This window comes from Ambystoma mexicanum, chromosome 1q (assembly GCF_040938575.1).
Source record: "Ambystoma mexicanum isolate Mex_15411 chromosome 1q, UKY_AmexF1_1, whole genome shotgun sequence".
NCBI classification, from domain to species: Eukaryota; Metazoa; Chordata; class Amphibia; order Caudata; family Ambystomatidae; genus Ambystoma; species Ambystoma mexicanum.
In genome coordinates, this window is record NC_090922.1 from 1521757298 (window position 1) to 1521779437 (window position 22140).

The 22140-nt window shown below is 48.1% G+C and overlaps 1 protein-coding gene across 2 annotated transcripts in view; it reads left to right on the forward strand.

The window, feature by feature from the left end:
- The window catches only part of HYI (hydroxypyruvate isomerase (putative)), a 256693-nt gene extending 235615 nt beyond the window's left edge, over positions 1 to 21078 (forward strand). For both annotated transcript variants that reach the window (XM_069642424.1, XM_069642425.1), the window contains one exon: positions 20716 to 21078. In XM_069642424.1, the coding sequence (XP_069498525.1) occupies positions 20716 to 20852 (137 nt within the window). In that variant the 3' untranslated portion in view covers positions 20853 to 21078. The remainder of the gene's footprint in view (positions 1 to 20715) is intronic.
- The last annotated feature ends 1062 nt before the right edge of the window (positions 21079 to 22140 follow it).

The window sequence follows — 22140 nt, forward strand, 5'->3', positions numbered from 1 at the left end:
TCTGGATTAGATGAAGGGGCGAAAGGAGGGGTTTGGCAGATTGGGGAAGAGGCTGTTGCAGTAGTCCAGCCTGGAGAGGACTAGTGCTTGGGCGAAATTGTGTTTCTGGAGGAAGGTGAGGGCTGGGAGAATGCCTCCGAGGAGTAGCAGCTGAAAGTGGGTCTTCTTGGTAAGGTCCGTGGGGTGGGGAGAGAAGGAGAGAGGAGTCGAAGATGACACCAAGGTTTTGTGCCTCACAGGAGGGTGAGAGGAGGGGACCCATGGAGGGCAGCCAGAGTATGAGAGAGAAGGAGGGAGCAGGGGTCCCCATCAGAAGGGTCTCGGTCTTACTGGCATTAAGGCAGAGATCGTTAGCAGTGCACTGAATAGCAGTCAGACAGTCAGGAATGAGAGAGGAAGCAGAGTAGGGAAGCTTGAAGCAGTAGTCAAAGTGAGCGGGAGCGGTGCTCCTATACTTTTTTAAATTACCTTGTACAGATCTTATACTTTTATTTTAAAAAGAAACCGTTCTGGAATGGTTTTGTTTTATAATAAAAGTGTAGGAAGAAGTTGAAACCTCCCCATTCAGTGCACTGCGCTGAATGTTCCCTTAAACAGCAGGTGCAAGTGTTTGGGGGGTGTATTGTGTGTGGGGGTTGTGGAAATGGGGTTTGTGGGGAGCAGGCAGCATAGTTCCACTACTTCTTTTTGTACACTTCGACCACTGGCTTGAAGGAGAGCTGCGTGGCATCCGCATAACACTGGAAGTTACGAGAAAAGGTTGAGATCAAGTGGGCAAGAGGGGCCTGGTAGAAGTTGAAAAGCCAAGGTGAGAGGATGGAGCCCTGAGAGACACCACAGGTGGAGCGTGAGATGGAGGAGAGAAAAGAGCCCAGTTGAACCTGGGTGGTCGGTCAGAGAGGAAGGTGGTCAACCAGTCCAGTTCCAGGTCCGTGTTTCCAAGGGTATCCCATATCCAATTTAGAAGGGTGGTATGATTGACCGTATCAAAGGCAGAGGAAAGGTCAAGAAGGATGAGAATATAAGGAGAGTTGGAATCAAGATTAGAGGGCAAGTCTTCATGGGTGTTCAAGAGTGTAGTTTCTGTGCCTCCGGCAGCTAACGCCAGACTGGTGGTCGTGGAGACAGCAACAGATTCAGTGTGGTGAATAAGCAGGTAAGCTTTTCCAAGAGTTTGCCCAGGAAGGTGGTAATTTATCATTTTATTTATTGTGCATTTGTTAGGCGCTCATACATCAAGTAAATTGTGTTTCAAAGTGCCCATGTGGCAAAAGGGAGGGAGCATGGGATTGAAAAACAAAATATACACTGAAAGACAAACGTAATATGCCTTGTGAGTACTCATGTACAGATAGAGAAGAGGGAATGGGAGTAGGTGCTGGAGTCCCAGTGCTTATGGGTGAGCAGCAGATGTAAGTGCCAAGTATAGTAAGTGCAAGGAGCGCTGAGCTGCAATAAGCGGGTGCGTGCTGAGGCAAGTGCTGGGTGTAGGCAGAAGCTAAGGCAATTGGGTGTAGGATGCCAGGGCCCCGAGGACACATAAGGGCCCTGCTCACCAATCACTGTGAGGTTAGCAGAGGAGGGAAGAAGGGAACGAGGAAATGAAAAGGAAAGTCTTGCAGAGCTTCTGGAATTTGAGGAGGTCCAGCTCAAGACCAATAGGAAGGGGGAGGTTGTTCCTTGAGAGGGAGTGAGCAGAAGCAAGAGATCGGCCTCCTGCCCTCTGTTTAGCAAAACACTTCACACACACAAAGTTGGTTCCAGAGGAACGGAGAGGTCTAGAGGGAGAATATTTAGTAATAGGAAGTTGCAGATAGCATGGAACTGGCCCAGACAGCCTTGTGGATGATGCAGAGGGATTTGAATTTAATCCGTGCAACAACCAGGAGCCAATGAAGAGTTTCTAGGGCTGGGGAGATGTGTTCCCCAGGCTTGAGCCCAAGGATACGTCTTGCTGCCCTATTCAGGATTAGCTGGAGGGGTCGTAGAGAGGAAGAGGGTAGATTCTAGAAAGAACCACAGCTCTGGTAACATTGAGCTTCTGGGAGGAAAGTGAGAAAAGGGAGTATTCCTTTGAGAAGGAAGAATTGAAAGTTGGACTTCTTGGCAATGTCCTGAATGTGAGGGAGAAAGGAAAGAGAGGACTCGAAGACCCCAGGGTTTCTGGCTTCTGATGAAGGAGAAGGGGGAGAGCCCACAGGGAATGGCCAGAGTGAGGGAAAGAAAGAGGGAGCGGGACTCCCAATAGGAAGGATTTCAGTTTTGTTGGCATTGAGGCAGAGATCATTGGAAGTGCACTAGGACTGGATGGCAGATGGGCAGTCCGGGATGATGGAAGAAGCAAGGGAGTGAGCATGAAGTTTGAAGGCGAGTCGAGTGCCGTCTGCATAGCACCGGAAATTGGGGGAGAAGGAGGAAATGATACGTGACAGCGGAGCAAGGTAAATGTTAAAGAGCCAGGGTTATAATGGATATAGGGTAGTAGTTAGCTGGACAGGAAGGGTCAACAGAAGGCTTTTTGTGGAGAGGGTGCACAAGGGAGTGCTTGAGGATTGAGGAGAATGATACATCTTGAGAACATGAGAACTTTGTGTCCGGCTTTCATTTCTTACTCCTCATACCCATCATCCATGACCTGCCAGATCTGGTTTTAGCTACCGCCCAAATACTTTAAAGGCTTCGGGATGGTCTGGTCCCCTAAAACAGCCGGACTTTCCACTACGAGTTGAGAAAAACACTATAACATATCAGTTGTTTCTGAAAAGTAGTCTTCTTGTTGGGTAAAGGGGTGCAGGAATACTGTCTGAGTGGCCATGGCCATTATTCAGGGATTCTTCTGCGTGGACAGTTTGAGGGGGTAATGGGGAGGGGTACAGGAACAGCCTATGAGAAAGAAGACAGAGGATTAATGGTGCCTTGTAGTCCCTACCACAGGCCCTTTGAGGCATACCAGGACAAGCTAAAACATAACCTCCATGTCACAAAGCTTAGTAAGATTCAGCTCCCTAAATATTAAAGACATGAGCTCCCTCAGGGAAGCGGGGCTCCTCCCTCCTATCTCCTTACTGTGCACCCTGTGAGGCATAGCTCTGTGCAGTGTTCCATTCACTTCGCCCTCTCTCGCTCGCCCTCTCTCCCTCTATCACACCCACTATGGGGCTCTCAATTTCCACCATCTCCTCTAACTGCTTTTCTATCTCCTGTCCTACTCTTCTCACTACGACTGGTCGGAAGAAGCTTAAGAAGGACACCCTGGTCTCCAACCCAAACCTTCACATTGCTGACACCTATGTCAGGGCTTCCTCCAGAGAGATTCTCACCGACACCCTCTTTGTCGTTCCTTCACCCAACCTATGGACCCTTCATATGGGTGCTCTTCTCTCTCCTTCTTCACCCATTAATGCTGGCAACCGATGGGCGGTCCTATTGGCCTCCTTCCAGTCCTCCAGAGTCACCATTAAGTCCATCTAAATGGTACCATCATAGTCCAGGGGCCTTAGCCCAACCTTCTACTATTTGATAGGCGCCTCCTTCGCCTTGTCAACACCCTGTCTTCTCCTGCTGTTCTTGCTAACACTTCTCTGGCTCCTCCTCCACCACCTTCCTCTACCATTCCGACTCCTTTGTCATCTACCACCTCTTGCTGCTCCTCCTCCTTCTTCTACCATCCCGGCTCCTCTACTATCAACCACCTCTCTGGCCCCTCAGTCACCTCCGCCCTACACCTCTCTGGCTCTCTTGCCATTCGCCTCTCCTCTGGCTCCCTTGCCACCTCCGTCCAGCACCTCTCTGGTACCCTTGCAGCTACCTCTCCCCTTGCTCCCTTGCCACCCTCAGCCTCCACATCTCTGGCTCCCTTGCCTTGTTTGGCTCCTCTGCCTCCTCCTCCTCCCTTTACATCTCAGTCTCCTCTAACACTTCGGATGGGTACCTCCCTTCCATGTACCTCTCCACAGAAGTCTTTCAAAAGTGGCAACCTGCTCCATATTGATACTCTCTATTCTCAATCTGCTGTCAAACACTCCTCTGACAACTGCCACCTGCTTGAACTCCTGCACCTAGATGTACTTGCTCTTACCGAGACTTGGTTCATGGCCAGCTCTGGCATGAGTTTTGACACTCTCCTCCCTGAGGGCAATAAGATCCTCTCCGAGCCCAGGCCCAACAGGCCCAGAGGCGGAGTGGCCTGATATTTCCTGAGAGGATTCCTGCCTCCATCATCCCCACTCAAACATACTCCTTTGAAGGCCTGGTCTGCAGGCACTCTGTCTCCTGGCCTCTCTCTGACGGTGGTCACCTTCAACACGGCACGTGGCCAGTTTACCCTCTTCCTTTCTGAATGGGCTGACCTCACTTCCTCTACCTCCCAGCTTCCTTGGGGATCTCAACATCCATCTGGACTCTCCAGACTCCTTTGTGGTCTTTCCACACCCATGCGACTCTCTGTCCCTTTCCATTCTACCTTCTGGTCCAAGTTGCTCTGCCAGGCACACCTTGGATTCTCTCATCTCTTCAGACATCCCTCTCTCAAATCCTCTCACTACTCCTCTCTTATTTCTTCTCACTTGAAGCATCCTGTCCCCTTGGCAAAAGCCCACCCAGTACTGCCACCTTATTCACCTGATCTCTATCACTCCTTTCCCGGGCAAACTCCTGGAGAAGATGGCCATCTCCCAGCTAACCCTCCACATCAAAGCTGTTGGTTGTCTCCATGACCATCATTCTGGCTTCAAAGCAGCCAGAGCACGGAAACTGCTCCCCTGAACAGCCGTGAAGATCTGCTCTCCAACCTTGAGTCTACCTCTCCCTCTATCATCATTCTCCTTTGCTTTTGGCACAGTGATCCACAACATCCTGATCACTTGTCTCCGCAATACCCTGGGCATCACGGATCAGGCTGTGGTGTGGCTGTCCTCTATCTGCTATTCAGGCATGGTGGGCCTCTAATGATCTCTGCCTTAATGCCAGTAAGACTGAGATCCTTCTCATTGGGACCCCTGCTCCCACCTTCCCCTAACACTCTGGCTTGCCTCCATGGGCCATCTACACTCACCCTCTTGTGAGGCAAAGCACCTTGGGGTCATCTTCGACTGCGCTCTGTCCTCTCCACATAACACGGAGCTTGCCAGAAAGGCCCATTTCCAGCTGCACCTCTTTAGAGGTATTCTTCCTTTCCTTACCCCAGAAGCTCACTGTCTCCAGAGCGCTGGTTCTCTCTAGGCTGGTCTACTGCAGCAGCCTCTTTCTCAATCTTCTTAACTCTTCTCTTCACCCTCTACATTTAATCCAGAACAAGACCGTGAGACTTATCCTTGGCCTCAAGCCCAGGGACTGCATCTCTCTGGCCCTGAAATCTCTCCCCTGGCTGCTGGTGGCTGCACGGATCTAGTTCAAGACACACTGCATTGTCCACAAGGCTTGTTGTGGCTGGGGCCCTCGGTATCTCCAACTCTCTCTTCCCAAGTACCTTCCTACTAGAGCCCTCTGCTAGTGTACTTGTAATTCTCTGTGGGTGAGTTGCTTCTCCAAGCAGAGATTTGGCGGGCAGATCTCACTCCTCGGCAGGTGCCTCCCTCTGGAACAGCCTCCCTGCCCCTCTCCAGCTGAGCCGGATCTCCTTCAGTTCCGGAAGCTCCTCAAGACCCTTCTTTTCTCCTCTTCTTTCTCTCCTCCTCTCCCCTGCTAACCTTCCCCTCTCCTGCACCGTTTTGCTGACAGGCTGCTTGGTGTTCCTCCGAGTCTTGCAGGACACCAGTTCCCTCCCCCCACCCCCAGTCCCCCAGCACTTTCCTGCTGGCCTCCCTACACTGCGGCCTGGCTTCCCTTGCACCACCAGGTTGTGATTACCCTTGGAGTCCCAGCCTCCTTCCTTGCACTTAACTCAGGGCCCTGCTGCTCTAGGTGCATTTTTCCCCGCGCCCTCTCCCCCGCACAATCGAAATGATCCCCCTCCCCTGTCTTGTTACGCCTTGAAACACATTGTGTTTAGGCGCATTATAAAAAACATATCAATCAATCATGGTAGTGAGAACGTACAGGTAGAGAAATTGGATGTCGTATTTCTGCAAGAGGTGAGGCCCAGGAAAGGGGAGGTGATCATTGTCGGAGGAAGCCACTTGAGCGAAGGGGTCTGGGTATCAGGCCCAGAGAAGAAAGGTGGAGTGGGCATAATGTACAGGAAATCCCTTGGCTATGCGTTCAGGAGGAGAAGAGGGATAAAGGAGGGCGGTGGGTAGCCCTAAAATGTAGAAAAGCGTACTTGACCCTAACTCTCTGCATGATTTATGCCCAAAACAAGTGCCACCAGGATTTCGTAGTGGCCGCCATGCAACCATTAATGGCTTGGAAGGAGGGTATCTTGATCTGTGGGAAGGACTTTGATCTGGCCATGGACCTGGCAAAAGACTGGTGTCCACTTCGGCCCACAGCACCCAAGACCAGCAAAGTGCTAGAGCAGCATGTACAATTGCACTTCTTGTGTGACACCTGGAGAGCGATGAACGCTGCACAGCAGTGGACTCCACGTCCTATTCGGTCTTACATGATGCTGGCGGTGATGGAATTGGGAGACAAGGTCCGGAGGAAGCAGAGGTGGATGTGTAATGACACGTTATTGAAAGATATGGTCTTCAAACAAATGAGGATGAGTATTAGAGAATACATTGAAATGAACGATACAGGGGAGCTGGATCTCAGGATAGTGTAGTAAGCAGGTAAGGCTACATTCAGGGGGGCTTATGATAGCATAAGGTGCGGCCAAGAAAAGGGAGAGACCTTGATCGGGACAAACCTAAATGAAGGAATTGGGGCAAGGGAGGAGGAGATACGAAGGAAGGGTGCAGAGGCGGAAAACAGGTCCAAGAGGTGGGGACCAAGAAGATGGAATTGAGGGACTTGTGGTCAAATAAAATAGTACAAAAATGGGACCAAAGTAAAACGGGAAGAAAGGGCGGTGAAACAGAGAACGGTGGGGGCCTCTTGGCATACCAAGGGGACATTGCAAGTGTTTTTGGAGAGTGTTATAGGGAGCAGTAAACATGGCAGAGGAAAGGGGTCAAGAGCCAGAGATTGCGTTATCCCTATATGGGCCTAGGATCCCTGTAACATCGGAGGCAGCCTAGGAGATGCTAGAAGCCCGAGTAACCCTCCAGAAGGTGTCTCTGATGATCTGATCACCGAAATGGGGGAAATCTCCAGGCCCGGACTGGTTCACGTCCTATTTTGATAAAGAATATGAGGGAATCTTGGCACAGTGGTTGCAAAATCTTTTTAACTCGATTCTCGAAGGGCCACGACACCCGAGTCCTTCCTGAAGGCCAGGATAGTTCTGATTCATAAAGAGGGGTGCAGTAAACAGGTTGAGTGCTGTTCATCGACTGCTGATCCATCCAGATCAGGCCAGCTTTATAAGGAACAGACAAGGGACTGACAACATTCACAAACTCTGGACCCAGTGGCTTTTCGGAAAGGGCTACATAATGACCCATTCCTCCTTTCTTAAATGCAGAGAAGGCATTTGATCTGGTGGAGTGGAAGTTATTTGCAACGCTATGGCGCATTAGCCACAGCAGGAAACGGCTAGCAAGGTTGAGGGCCCTATACAGCAGCCCTGGGGCGTATGTCTCTGTGAATGAGTTGGCCTCAGAGGGGTTTCCACTGTGAGAAACTTGTCAGGGTTCTCCTGGATACTACCTAGGGATCTGTCATCCAGGTGGCCAGGACACGGCCATCGCAATTGGTACAGTTTCTTGTGGTGGACTAGTGAGGGAGGATCACCTGGGTGGCGGGTTCTTGGGGATAAGATGAATGAGACGCGGTATCACCCTTCTTTCAACACCTTTTCCCCATACTAACATGTAGGATATTCCAAAACACTGCCCCTGTGCCCCCTTTCCCACACGAACACTTTTGCACAACATGAAAGACAGCAGACTAACACCAGAGCCGTTTACCTGACAAGTCCCAATACAAGGGTCAGACAAAGCCGAGCAATTGACCAGAATCTCACACACACCAGATGGCCCATTCCCTTCCCCACAGGGATAAAAGATGGAGCAAGAGAGCACAGTACGAGCAAGGCAGACAGCACAACGTAAGAGGAGGAGAAAGATGGCGCATACCGAAAGGGCGACAAGGAGAGAGTCGACCTTGCCATTTCTGACCAAGGCCAGTGTAACCTCTGCAGAAGGAATCATAAGTTTGCGAACAATAGCCAGCCTATATTGCAACAGATGTCAACAGTACACGAGACCCTCCTCTGCTGATTACCAAGCTGGAGAGAGATGCTGGTCTTGGCGGTACCAACCTTGACTCCAAGGAGAAAGAAAGCAAAGCAGTTCCTCATAGCCGGTGAGTCAAGGGGAGTGACCGAACTGTGTTGAACGAAAGGTAGCCACCGGCTAATATGAACTTTGAGAGGTTTAAAGAAACCATTGATGAAAGAGGGGGAAAACCAGCAACAGAGGAGTACGGCACCTTGTGGCTGCTTACGCAGGAAACTCTGGCCGAATACCCAATGGTCTTTAACTAACAGATATTTAAGAAACTGAGGGAAATTAATCCTGCTTGGTGCAAATAACGCATGACTGTGTGTCGTAAAAGTTGGCAAAATCGACCCCGGCTGAGTGATGCTATCGATGAGTCTAAAGTCCCATAGTGAACTGTTTCGTAAAGGTTGGCAAGAGTGTACCCGGTAGAGGGATGCTAACGAAAAGGGGCATAGCCTGAAGTCCTTACAAACAGTGTGTTGACAGGAGTGAGCCCTACCGAGGGATGTCCACAGTGAGCTGTTTTGGAAAAGGTGAGCGGAGAGAACCCGGCAGAGGGAAGCCGATAAAAAGGGGTGAACCCTGAGGAACTCTTTAAAAAGACAAACTTGTGAAAGCAAAAAGCATTGCCAGACAAGGGGAAAGTGAAGAGTCCCGTTGGTCATTTGAGATCCGAGCCCAGCCAAGGGAGATCCAGGGGTGGAAAGTCATCACCCAAAGGTCACTGAGAAAGGAACTGTTTTGATTTATTGAGTACGACTTGTAAGGGGACACCACCCAGAATAGGGGGAACAAGTGAAGACAACACCCAAAGCATTCGTGGAACAGCACTTTGTGTTTGCTTGTTTGTTGAGAGCATATGGCCCTCGAAGGCAAGAGAATTTTGGTAAGAGACTTAACCATCGAAGAACCTGATAGCTGGTGCAGAGCTGACGGCTCGTGCTGGGAACGCTCGAGCGTGTGCTGTGCTCAGGAAAATCCACCTTGTCCCGTGCTCAAAACGTGGGGCAGGGAGAACCCTGGAAATCACATCCTGACTTATTATTTGTGAACACTTCTTTCTTTATTTATTGAAACCCCTAATTGACAATAGGTTTTTCTTAGTATAGGCCTTTTTACTTAGACGCCACACAGACTTACATTTCATTTGATGGGCGACGCTTGCTCTCATCTTAGATTTAGGTTTAGCTTAGGCGTTTTTGCACCCTGCATTTACAGTTTAATAAATGCCCTTGAACTGTGATCACTTGTGTCTGTCTTTACTGTTGCCACCATGAATTCCTTACACCACTCATGAGGGGTATGAGGCAGGGCTGTCCCTTATCCCCACTGTTATTCGCGATGGCAATTTTGCTATCAGAGAAGAGACGTGGCTAGCAAGCTTTACGGTGGGTGACAGGGTATAGAAGGCGGTATTGTTTGCCAGTAACACGAAGCAACAGCAGTCGGTATCCATGTTGATTGGGCTGTGGGACTCATTTGGAAAGTTGTCAGGATTCAAAATAAATGTTGCTAAGTCCAGGGGGATGTTGCTCACACAGGCCTGGGAGGAGACTCAGTGCTGAGTGGCACACCGATTTCAGTCATGGATAGAGAAATTAGATATTTATGGGTGAATATCACAAAAGCAATAGACTATTTATATGGGGTCAATTATCCTGGCCTATGCACATCAATTAAGAGCGACCTGGGAAGATGGTAAAAGTTGTGACTGTCCTGGGAATGGTGGCATAACGGTCATCAAAATTAATCTTCTCTCGAGATTGCTATTCTTATTCCAGATGCTGCCAGGCAGGACACCTGGGGCTTTCTTTGGAGAAGCCAAGAGGGCATGGTTGAAATTCTTGTGGCAGCGGAAGTGCATTAGAATAGCATATCCCGCGTTGATTGGGAGAAAAGAGGAGGGAGGGGGAGCGGGAGTTCCCAACCTGGAAAACTGTTATAGGGCGACAATCGGTGGCACTTAAGAATGTCCTCTTCAAGCTGGTAATGTTGGGAGAATGGCTCTGGGTCCCACAGGCCCGTCTCACGGCAAGTATTCAGGGACACCCAATTTCAAGGGTATTGTGGGATGTCTAGAGAAAGCAAGCAAACATGGTAGGGGTGACTACATGGACTTCTACCAATGAGCTGCACTTGGGCACCCCCGATAAGGGACTTGATACAGTCAGCCCTGGTCGGAAAGGGGGCAGCGAGGTCTGGGCAGGTATGGGGGAAGGGAACGTTAGTCCCCTTGATCAATTGCAGCAAGAGCTGGGAATTGCACCCCTCTCCCCTTTCTATATCTCCAGCTGAAGCTGGTGCTCTAGGATCCCAGGTGGGGAGATCGTCTGGGGAAGCCGCTCACAGGTTTCAAGCAGGTCCTGGACAAATGTACAACAATGAAGCGGCTGATATTGAGGGAGGCGAGGCAGGCAAGAGGGACTCGCACGAAAGGCTCGATGGGGGAAAAGGATCTGGAACGGGAAATAGTAGACGGGGTCTGGAGACAGATTTGTACAGGTTCATGGAAGGCATCACTGTTTTTATACAGCGCAGAAACCTGCAGGCATTGGGCCGCTCCATGCAATACAAAATGCACAACTACTGCTTGCTGAGCAGGTGGCAATATTCTCCCTACACGCTGGCCAGGGCGTACAAGGTGATCAATCCTGTTTGTTGAAGGGGGTGCAGAGAAATGGGCACTTCTTGGCACATGTGGAGGAGCTGCCCCCACACAGGCATACTGGAAAGAGGTCCCGGGAAGGATAAAGGGTGTGGAGGGGATAGAGAGGGAACTGACGTGGGTTAGAGGTAGAGGGGGATAGAGCTAGCAGAATAAGACACATGCCGCGGAATCTGTTATTAGCAGCAAGAGCTTGTCTCGCCATCCACTGGAAGAGACCAGCACTCCCCTCTCTCAAAGAGTGGGTAATCGAGGCGAGAGAGCCACACGACATGGAACACTTGATGGCTTCTTGAAGGAACCAGCAGGAGGGATTGGATATGAATGGTTGGCCTTCCTAGAAAAGCCTCCTGGACGATGAGCCGGCAGCATGGGGAAAGGTTACAGTGGGAATGCAGAGGACCAAATGGGGAAAGGATACAGTGGGGCTGCAGAGGACCAAAAAGCTGTTAGAAGGACCCCAAGAGCAGTGGGAGAGGCCAGGAGTGAGGGTGGGATGAGGGCGTTGTAGTGGGGAGGCTGTTCCTGACTGGGGGACAGGGGAGAGTGGTAGGAAAAGACTGGGTAGGGAGGGGGGTACGGGATTCGCATGGGTTAACGTTTCCGGTGGGGAGACCTGGTGACATAGGACAGGGGTCCCACGGGAATCTGCTCTTATTGATCTGTGTATGTGCGACCTTTGGGGTTGAATTGACAAAGATTTTAAATGTGATGTTTATGTTCATATTTCTTGATGCTTTGAAAAATCTAATCAAAATATGTTGGGGTGGGGAAAAAAGGACAGGTTTTTATCACAATAAGTATTATCCAAAAACATTTGCACTAGAGCAAAAATGAATCAAACTGCTTTTTGTACTATGTTGGCTGCATAACATGAAAATAAATCTGTTTACTATATTTCTTTTCATGTATATTACAACAAATCCCATAACATCTCATTCTTTAAAAAAAATCCATTTCACCCCAAATCAATGGGTGGCAGGGGGGGGGGGGAGACCCTACACATCTCTCCCATCCCCCCACCTTTATAATCTAGCCCAAGCCCCCATCTACATTTGCAGTGAAATGTGTTTTTAAAAATTCGATGTAATGGGATTCATTTCAATCTCCGGCGATGGAATGGTGGGATACCATTTGCCCCATTCTGTGTCATCTAAATACGATGTTGGGATTTTCCTGGCTACCTCACCGTTTTTTGTTGTTGAAAAAGTACATTTTCCACGCTATTTGCATTTAGTGAGAAGTGCAGATTTTATTCATCAATCCGGGTGTGGACTCGTGGTCCCAGCCGACACGTGTTTCAACCTCGTGGGTCTTTATCAAGGCTAATTAATAGTTGGCTCTTGCCCCTGGTGGGGTCCTGTATCGAATCTAAGTAAGTCCTGTGTGTTCACAGCTGGGCTCCTCATGGGCCCTGGAATTAATCCCTCGCGGAGCTGTTGTGTCCTCGGTCTGTTGGTTTCTTGGTGCTTAATATATTTACTCCACTTTTTTGCCGAAGTGCAAAGCTTTGCCCATCTGGCCTTTGATGTAACACGTGGCATGTTTATTAAGCAAATTAAACTTATTAATACAAATTACAGTCAGTTTTCTCTGAAACCCCTTTTAGATTATATTATTATAAAGGTGAAGTAACTCCGTCTATTTCTTACGGTCTGGAACTTTTACCCTCCAAGATCCGGTATGGGCGGAGTGTATAGGAAGGAAGCTCTGGCGCGCTTTATCGCCCCTAGCGATAAAGATTCTGCGTTTGGAACTGGCCTTTTATTCAGTGAGGTACACATGTAAATGGGCCAAATTCAGATTGTATTTTAAAATTAAAGAAGAGGGTGGCGATTCTTTATATTCTAGTCTTGGGGAGGTGGCCCGTTTGAAACATAATCAATGTTTTCATGTCTACCTGTGAATGTTTTTGGGAAGAAGCAGGGATATCCGTAGGTTTGCTTCCATTAGAGGTAAATACAACAGTCAGAGCTCGGGATTTTATACAAACTTGGGAACATGGAATGAAACTGAAACTATATAAAGAATAGAGCGGATTTTTCCCCTATTATGTGGCCCCTATGCCATATATCATGAAACTCCCTTTATGTGTGGCCAGAACCTGGTTTTTTAAATGTAGGTATCGTCTTTTATTAACTTTGGAGATCTTGGACCAGCAAATTGGTCTTACACTTGAAAAGGGGATATGCAGGCTTTGTAAATTGAATGTATTCAAATCTCTTCGCCATTTTACTCGTGATTTCAATTCCCTGACACAGCAAAGATTAGCGTTTTTTGAAAGGTTTATGCACTAAGCTTCTGCTGTCATATCTGATTTATTTTGGGGACATTTAATGCAAGTGAACCAACTCTCTAATAACTGCCCTAATTTTTTTTTTTTTTTTTTAAAGAGGTTTTTACACTCTTGGGGGATAGGTTTGGGTCTATTTGACCTAAAACATTTGACCTAATCACATTTGATCGAATTTATTTAATCTTTTATTCTGTGTAAAATGTGGTGGGAGACCCCCGCAACTCCCTCCCCACACTTCCCCTCAACCTAATCTATATCCTTACCCACCTCTATATATATATATATATATTTAATGAAATTGGACCAAAAAAAAAGGTAAAAAGAATTCGATCAAAGGTTTTAGGTCAAATGTTTTTAGATCAATTATGCTAATACCGGGGGGATATTCCTGTCTTGGTGGATTTCTTAATGAGTATCCAGGACTGACTCTAGGTATAGGAGGATGCCTTTTATTGGCGATTTATTTGTGTATTAAAAAAAAATGTAAACTCTTTTTATTGACATTTTCATTATTACAATTCAATAACAACCACTCCCCCCCCCACACAGCATAAGCTCAAACCACCTGTTTCTAATACCTCTCTCTCAAACCCAGGTTCTTAGGTGGTACAGCCCTACTTCATAGATCGCAAATCAAGTTTTCTCTAGTCACTCCAAGCCTGTCGTATCCATATTCCCTGTGGTCCAGGGAGGAGTGTCTAGTTGAGATCGGGACTGAACAATTAGATATTGTATATATGGCCCCCATATATCTATGGGCCTGACCAAGGGATGTATACCGGTCTGCCAAATTCCGCTTCCATATCGTTGCAATACACTATGTCCTCATGCCATTGCTCCAGTCTCGGTGATAGGTGCCCACCCAACAGCATTGACACCTGCCTTTTGGCCAAGTCCAGCAGCAGCCCCACCAGCCGCCTCATACCTTTTGGAGTACAGTTTGGTATAGCCCAGAAATGCACTCATTGGATCAGGATCTAAACTCTCCCCCATAATTTCTCCTAGCACTTTGAAGACTCAGTCCCAGAAGGATTGAATTGTAGTGCACTCCCATGCTACCAGCTTCTGGTTGTTCTGGTTGAGACACTTCCCATCCCCACCCCCTGAGCTGGTCCAGCGGCCAACAAAAAGGCTCTTTCTTGAACTCTTGGATCCAGAGGTTTTGACCTCCAGAGTGGATGATGTTGCCTCCATGGTAGGCTAAAGACTTCATAGCCAGTGGCGACGGATAACCCTTGGTAAGCACTGGAGATATTACTGATGTTAAGGCTTAATGCTCTGTTGGTTGAAGAACCCAGCTCCCAAGAGGAGGTCCCCTATTTGTCACTGAACCACTGGTACTTTCTTCAGAATTGTGTGGTCATGGAGTTTGCGGTGACTGTCCCTGCTACACCCGAGGCCTGGTCTGTATTTTGACTTTATCCTTCTCTTGGGAGCTGGGCATAAACTTAGTGGTGTTCCCCTGCACCTGGAAGGGTTTTGAGTCTTCACTGTTAGGTCTGGAAGTGTCTTCTGACTGGGACTGTTCTTCCGCCATTGGTTGCACAGACTGGGTAGATAGTTGGATGTGTTTCTACGTTGGTTCCCCGCACGCCGATTTCGTTGAAACCCAGTTCACAGGGCCTGATTTCGGCACTGCAGGGAAGCAAATTTCCCTTTCTTCCACCCTAATTCCAAACTCTTCCCCTAATACAGGGGACACCCCTGCAGCCCTCGCTTCATACCCACCCCTCCTGCTCGATGCCCAAACATGTATCAGGAGGGTGACATTCTTGCAACTGTCTCATACCGAAGAGGACCCTTCCTGTCTCCATTGGGTCAGGTTCATTGAGTTCACCTGCATGCATTGGATTCGTACCGCATTGCGCATCGATGCAGACCAAGCCGATTTTGGACTCGGGTGTGGGCTTGGATGAGAGCCGCATAGTAGATCTTGCTCTCACTTCTGCACAGAGAGCGATCGCTCATGCTCTGTAATTGATACTGACCGCATGCCAAGCCACAATCCTTAACTGTCCTAAGAATCTTACTTGTTGGTCCCACCCTGGCCAGTCCCCAAGGAAACTACAAAGTTAAGGCCCACTACAGTGGTGGGAGCCCCTACTGATCACTGATAGAGCTGTGGGGATGGGGGTGGGGCAAAGGACAGTCCCCCACCATGGGGTGGTCCAGGAGATCTTCCAGGAATGCTATCATGCCACATGTGGTGGCACCTGTTCCCCATGACCACAACATCCACTACTGACACTCCCGCTCACACTCTGCAAGAAAAGAGGAGGGATTGGAGTTTTAATTTGATTGAATGTATTTCTATTGCGTGTCAGGCGGAATTGACTGCATCCAAGCGCAGATGTTTCTAAGTTCTCAACCACACCAATGTCCATAGTACTCGTGCCAAGCAGATAGGATAATAGGAGGTCAGTCGGGGAAAGGGGGAGGCAGATGCAAAACCTAATGTGTTAAGTGGAGGCCGGAAGTACCCTAGTCCAGAGTGCTGGTGTTGGTCTTGGTGGATTGTGGCAGTGGCACTTATGTTTGTATTATATCGGAAGGTGAGAGCCCAAGATTTATTTTTATTTTATTTATTTTATTACATTTGTTATACGCCCAGACCCGGGGGTATCACGGCGTAGTTACAGACAATGGGATAATGCAATCTTAGAATGAGCATAGAGGTGTACAGGTATAACAATCAAAAATATACAATAGTAGGAATCAACAATATACACTAATATACAAAGTAGTCAGGTGAAATAATTGATTGGAGGGGGTTAGTGCACTGGTTCAGTTAGAACTTGTTGAAGAGCCAAGTCTTCAGAAGGCTTTTGAATTTGGGGAATGAGGTTTCATTCATAATGTAGGTAGGTAGCGCATTCCAATATCTGGGGGCCAGTATTTTGAAGCTGCTGCCCCCTGCTTTCTCTCTTTTGTATCTGGGGGTTTCAAGGAATGCGTTTTTGTTGGACCTGAGGAGTCTGGTCTGGGGCTTCATCATGACTGTGTTGTTGAGGTATTTGGGCGCTTTGTTAGCCCTGCATTTGTGGGTGACGCTCAGGGTTTTAAATTGAATTCTGGCTTGTATGGGGAGCCAGTGGTGGTCTCTTCTGGTGTTGGATATATGTTCAGATTTTTTGATGCCTAGAGCTGCTCTGAGGGCTTTGTTTTGCATGAGTTGAAGTTTAGCTATGTTGGCTTTGGAGGTGCCAAGGAATAGGATATTACAATAGTCTAGCTTAGACAGTATGAGTGCTCTGGCTAGAGTAACACAGTTGCTGGTAGAGAGGAATTTACGGCTGAGGGAGATGAGTTTAGAGGTGTAGGAAGTGGATGAGGCTAATGTGTTTACTTGTTTAGACATGGATAGTGTGGCATCTAAGTACACGCCGAGGGTCTTGACTTGTTTAAGAACAGGGATAATGGTTCCATCGATGGTGAATGATTTAAAGGCGGGCTCAAGGGTGTTGATTTTGCTGGAGGAGCCTAGTATGAGGAGCTCGGTTTTGTCGTCGTTGAGACAGAGGCTGTTGTTAGCCATCCAGTTTTGGATGAGTGAGTAGATTTGGTTAACCAGGAGGGAGTCTTGTTCATGGTTGCCTGAGAGAGGAATGAGGATTTGGGTGTCATCGGCGAAATTAGTATAGATGACACCCAGGGCATCCAAGGCTGCAAATAATAGCTTGGTGTATGCATTGTACAAAGTGGGGGATAGGCAGGAGCCTTGCGGCACACCTGCAGGGACAGACACTGGGTCTGCTGATTCTTTGCCGATGGATACTCTGGAAGTCCTATCAGCCAAGAAGGATTTGATCCAGTTGGTAGCGTTCTGAGCTAGGTTGAAGTTGTTTGCTAGAGTGTTACAGAGTTTGTCGTGGTCAACCAGATCGAAGGCCGCTGAGAGGTCCAAGAGCATCAGAAGGCAGAGTTTACCTGCTTCTCTGGTGGCATCCATTTGGATCTTCAGATCAAGGAGGGCTGTCTCTGTGCTATGGTTGGGGCGGAAACCTGACTGGCGATCTCCTAGTAGGTGATGTTGTTCCAAGTGGTTCTGAATTTGGCAGTAGGCTATTTTGTCGATTATTTTTAGGAGAAATGGGACCGTTGTAATGGGTCGGTAGTTAGTGGGTATTGTTGGGTCCAGGGAAGGTTTTTTTAGAAGTGGTGTCACCCAAGCTTTTTTGATACTGGTGGGGACTGTGTTTGTGAGGAAGGAGGCGTTGATGCATTCAGTGATGATAGGTGTGAGAGTGGGGGGCGCATAGTTTCACTAGATGGGATGGGAATTGGTCTTCCTTGCAGTTGGAGGCTTTGAGTTTCGTTATAGTGTCAAAGACTTCTTTGTTAGTCACTGGTGAGAATTGGAATGGGGGACCAGTAGTGGCGTTTGAGGTGGTCGTTGATATGGTGGGAGGAGTTTTGTCAGCTAGGAGTATTTTTTTACTATCGATTTTATTTTGTAGTAGGAGGATTTTGGATGAGAGTGCGTTTTGAATGGTGGTGCACCAGTCTTTGCTAGCGTTTGAAGGTGCTGAGATTTGACAGGGGTTTTCGAGCTCTCTAAGAATGGTAAAGAGTTCTTTGCTGTCTGAGGACGCGTTAGCAATGCGGAGGTTGAAGGCATTGGCTTTTTGAGTGATTATTGCTGATTTGTAAATTTAGTTGGCTTCGGCGAAGGCTGATGCCGATTCTGGGGTGTTGTTTTTCTTATGGAGGTGTTCAAGTGATCTTTTTGTGCGTCTTAAGGCTATAAGTTCTTCATTAAACCAAAAGCAGGAGCGTTTATCAGGTCTACGGGTTTTAGTGGTGATGGGTGCAAGTAGGTCGATGGTTTGGGTGAGGCATTGTTGGTATTGTTCTGCTAGATAGGAGGGGTTGTTGGTGCCTAGAACCATATGGGCAAAGGAGGCACTCAGGGCTGGAATGAGTTTGTCGGAAGAGAGCTTTTTGATATTTCTAGTCTCAAATGTTTCTGGTTTTTTAGGGGTGATGTGTTCGGTACTGGTGTTGTCTATGGTGAAGTTGATTGCATAGTGGTCTGACCAGTTGATTGGGAGGATGGAGTCAATGGTGACTCGAGAGTTAAGAGTGAGAAGCCAGTCTAAGGGTCTTCCTTTTGAGTGGGTGGGTTTATCTACCAGTTGTATGAAGTTCATCTCTGACATGGCTGTATAAAATGTAGATGCTTCTGAGTCGAGGGGGTCATTGTATCCTAGGTTAAAGTCACCGAGGACTATGCATTTGGTTTTAGGCTTGATGAGGGGCGTTAGGAGTAGTGGGATGTCCAAGTCAGGGTGTGTGTTTTTGTTAGGTGATCTGTACACCACTAGTAGGTTGGTGGTGCTTTTGGGGTTGGAGGTATACTTGACTAATAGGAGTTCATAACCTTGTATCTGTTCTATTGGGCATTCTCTGATTTCCAGGGAGGTTTTGGCTATTATGGCAACTCCGCCTCCTTGGGTATTTGTCCTGTCAGTTCTCAGGATGCTGAATCCTGGGGGAATAGCAAGGGCTAGAAGTGGTCCTGCTGCTGGGTGAAGCCAGGTTTCAGGGACCACCAGCATATCAAGGTGTTGGTCTTCTATGAGGTCATGGATATCTATAGCATGGGCACCTAGTGAACGGGCATTGATGAGTGTAGTTTTGAGGGTGGAGGTGGGGGCCGGGGGTGGTGTGTTACCTTCGATGGGGGAAGAGTCAGTGGTTTTGTTATTGGTTTGGTGTTTGAGTGGTGCGTTGTGGAATCTTTTGTGTTGGAAATTAGTAGGTGTGGTGTTTAGTTTGGTCAGTGTATTGGGTGAAGTGGTGAGTGAGGTAGCTCGTAGGGACATTTTGGTTCTAGACATGAGTCTATAGAGTCTTTCAATGCCCAGGATGGGTGAGGTTGTGTCATTAATGCAGATGGGTATGGTGTGATTGTGTGTAGGCGGGTTAGGACTAAGGCACGGGATGTCTGAGGTTGCTACCTTCTTGATGGTGATGGGCGTATTGTGTGCCTGAGGAGATGGTATGGGGAAGGGGGGGGAGTGTGGGGAGGAAAGGGGTGGGGCAGGGGATGGGGAAGTGGCGTGGACAACCTGGTCTAACTAATCCATCGCCAACCTTGATGAAGTGTCCTCTGGTGCATGGTGTAATATTAGGGACTATACAAAAAGGGAACATGATGATGGTGAGGAGTGCTAGCATTATATTGGTGGGTGCTGGGTGGGTAGAGCTAGAGTTCAGTGAGCTGTCTGGGCACCTGGACTGGGAGCAGTAATCCAGTACAGGCAGGCTGTGCTCTAATGCAATCACAGCATCAGCCTGGGTAGCTAGTAGGGTGCACGGGCAGTGGGTCTCCTGGAATTGATATTGGCAATCAGGCAGAGAAGCATAGGTCACTAGCAGTATGCACAGGCGATGGGGCGCCTAAGTTCGAATATAGCAGTTCAAGGCACAAAACATAACAGGGTGCACAGGCAGTGGGTCACCTAGATTTGATTTTAGCAGTTCAAGGCATAAAACATAGCAGGGTGCACAGGCAGTGGGTCACCTAGATTTGATTTTAGCAGTTCAAGGCATAAAACATAACAGGGTGCACAGGCAATGGGTCACCTAGATTTGATTTTAGCAGTTCAAGGCATAAAAGAGGCATAAAAGATCCAACTGAAAGCAGTTCTAGATGGCGTTAGCGGCTGTCATGCGAGGGTGTGTGTTGGAGCTGAAGTGTCCTTTTCCTTCTCGGTTGGTGTAGTTTGTGTGGGTGGGTGTGCGCGTGCATGAGTGGGTGTGCTTTTCTAATGGAAAGGTGGGGATAGATAGAGAGGTGGATCTGTCTGTAGGGTGTGCAAGAGTGGGATCACGCAGACTCCCGTCCTAGGAGTTGAACGGTTAGAGGTTCCGTCTGGTGGTGATGGCAGGTTTTCATGCTGTTGTCCATCAGGGCAATTAGAGTCCTGCTTTCCTTTTTATAGAAGGGGTAAGGGAGACTGAGCCAATCTCCTGATTTCCTCACCTGAGGCATTTTGTGAAGGCATCTGGATTGTTGGTGTGAGTAGCCTGTAAAGACCCCACCTCTCTCTAGCCCGGGTCTGTAAGGCTTGTCTTTTTTTTGTTGTTGTAAGAATGGGTACGTTTTGCAAACTGGATAGGCATCGCAGCCCTTTTCGACTATCATTTATGAGGTGAAATTGATATCAAATCCATAATTGATGGAGAAACCATTAAAGTCCTGAATTATATGATTTTGGTCCCTGCGGGGTAATGGAGTGCTTGGCCAAATCCTTGGAGATGTGCTTCTCGTTCTACGATTCCATTTAGTACACTATATTTTTGTAAAGAAACTGCACAATATATACATGTTTTATTAGAGGACTATGTCAGTGCCCTTCTTGAACCCTCAGGGTCGTCGTTATTGTCATCGACCCCTCGTGCGCATCTGTTCTCAGGTGGATGAGCTTGTGGCTGTTGCAGTATCTAACCTCATTCATTGCTTGCAATCCCTCTCGTTGCAGGAGACACTTTGGAGGGTCTAGGCTGGTTACGATCCTACTGGAAGAGTAGAGGAATTCAAGATTCTGGCCCTGGCAGACCTGAGCCGCAGCCTGTGGTCAGTGGGCCAGCAGAAGAGACACAAGGTTCCAGCAAGTGACTGGCGAGTGGAGGGTTCACAGTGACCTCCCAGACCTGCAATGGATCACACATCACACCAGTCATGGATATTCTCCACATGTGTGATGGCGATGAGCTAACATGTTACCTGTGTCGGGTCCTGAAGACAAAAGGCCAGTGTACTAGAGAGATACGATGCAGAAATTGGGACAGGCTTCTATGTGGCATGCACCTTCCCTGTGAGATTAAACAGCTGTGATTGACAACTTGATGTGGCAAATTCTATTAATTGGGTTTCAGATTGGAATGCATTCATTGGGCGGTGTGTGGCTCCTTCCAGTGGGACAGCAGTATGGGCTGATAGCCTTATATATGATATGATGGGTTATTTATAACGCGCTTAATACCCAGAGGTTTCTAAGCGCGGTCCGGGGATCGAACCTGTGGTGCTCCATGTCGTCTTGCTTCCAAGGCTAGCGCCTTGCCCCTGAGCTTTCCTCCTGAGACATAAAGGACACTAGTGCGAGATACGCAGGGGGTTTCTGTGAGGCAACATTGGATGCATCCCTCTACTCCCCCTCTGCACCCCCGCTCTTTCTCCTCTAGGGACTGTTCTTCTGTAGAATGCTCCTGTTTTGAAATATTCACAGCATCCAGTGCGGGGCTGTAGAATCGTTTTTCCATACCTCGAGAGCACAAGGGCCAGAGTTCTGGCCTTCAATGCAGTGTTGTAGGCTCCCTTGATATGAGGTCGATGATTTGTGTGACTTGTTTTTTTCACCTTAGGTTTGAGGGAAATGCTATTTAATCCAGAATGGATCCACAGGTTTCTGACCTCAAAATTCAAGGTTACGGCAAGGTCAAAATAGCAAAGCCAAGGAAGGGATTTTAGGTGGTTCCAAACTAAATAACATCTGTGTTTTCGTGTTACACTGAAACCAGCTCTAGACCATCTTTTTCTGATTTCCAAGAGTTGTTCTTTCAAGGAGTCATCCCTTTTGAGAGTGGTTCTAGCCTTACGATTTATTTGGGTGCCCACTGCGTGGGCATTTGTTTGAATGCTACCTACTGATGTCAGGGACGGAAGTAAATGTTAAACAAGAAGTAGGGGCGAAGTACCCCTGTGGGGCCACACAAGTTACATGGAAGGTTTGGTGGGGAAAAGGCCACATTTTAACATTTTAGGCCCAATTATATGTAAACTTAAAATGCACTTGTGCGTTCTCAATGTCACTCGGCCTAGTAAGATTCCCTTGTTCCCCAACCTTGCCTTGTCGCGCTCTGAAACACTTGTGCACGAGGGCGATATAAATAAAATATCAATTCAA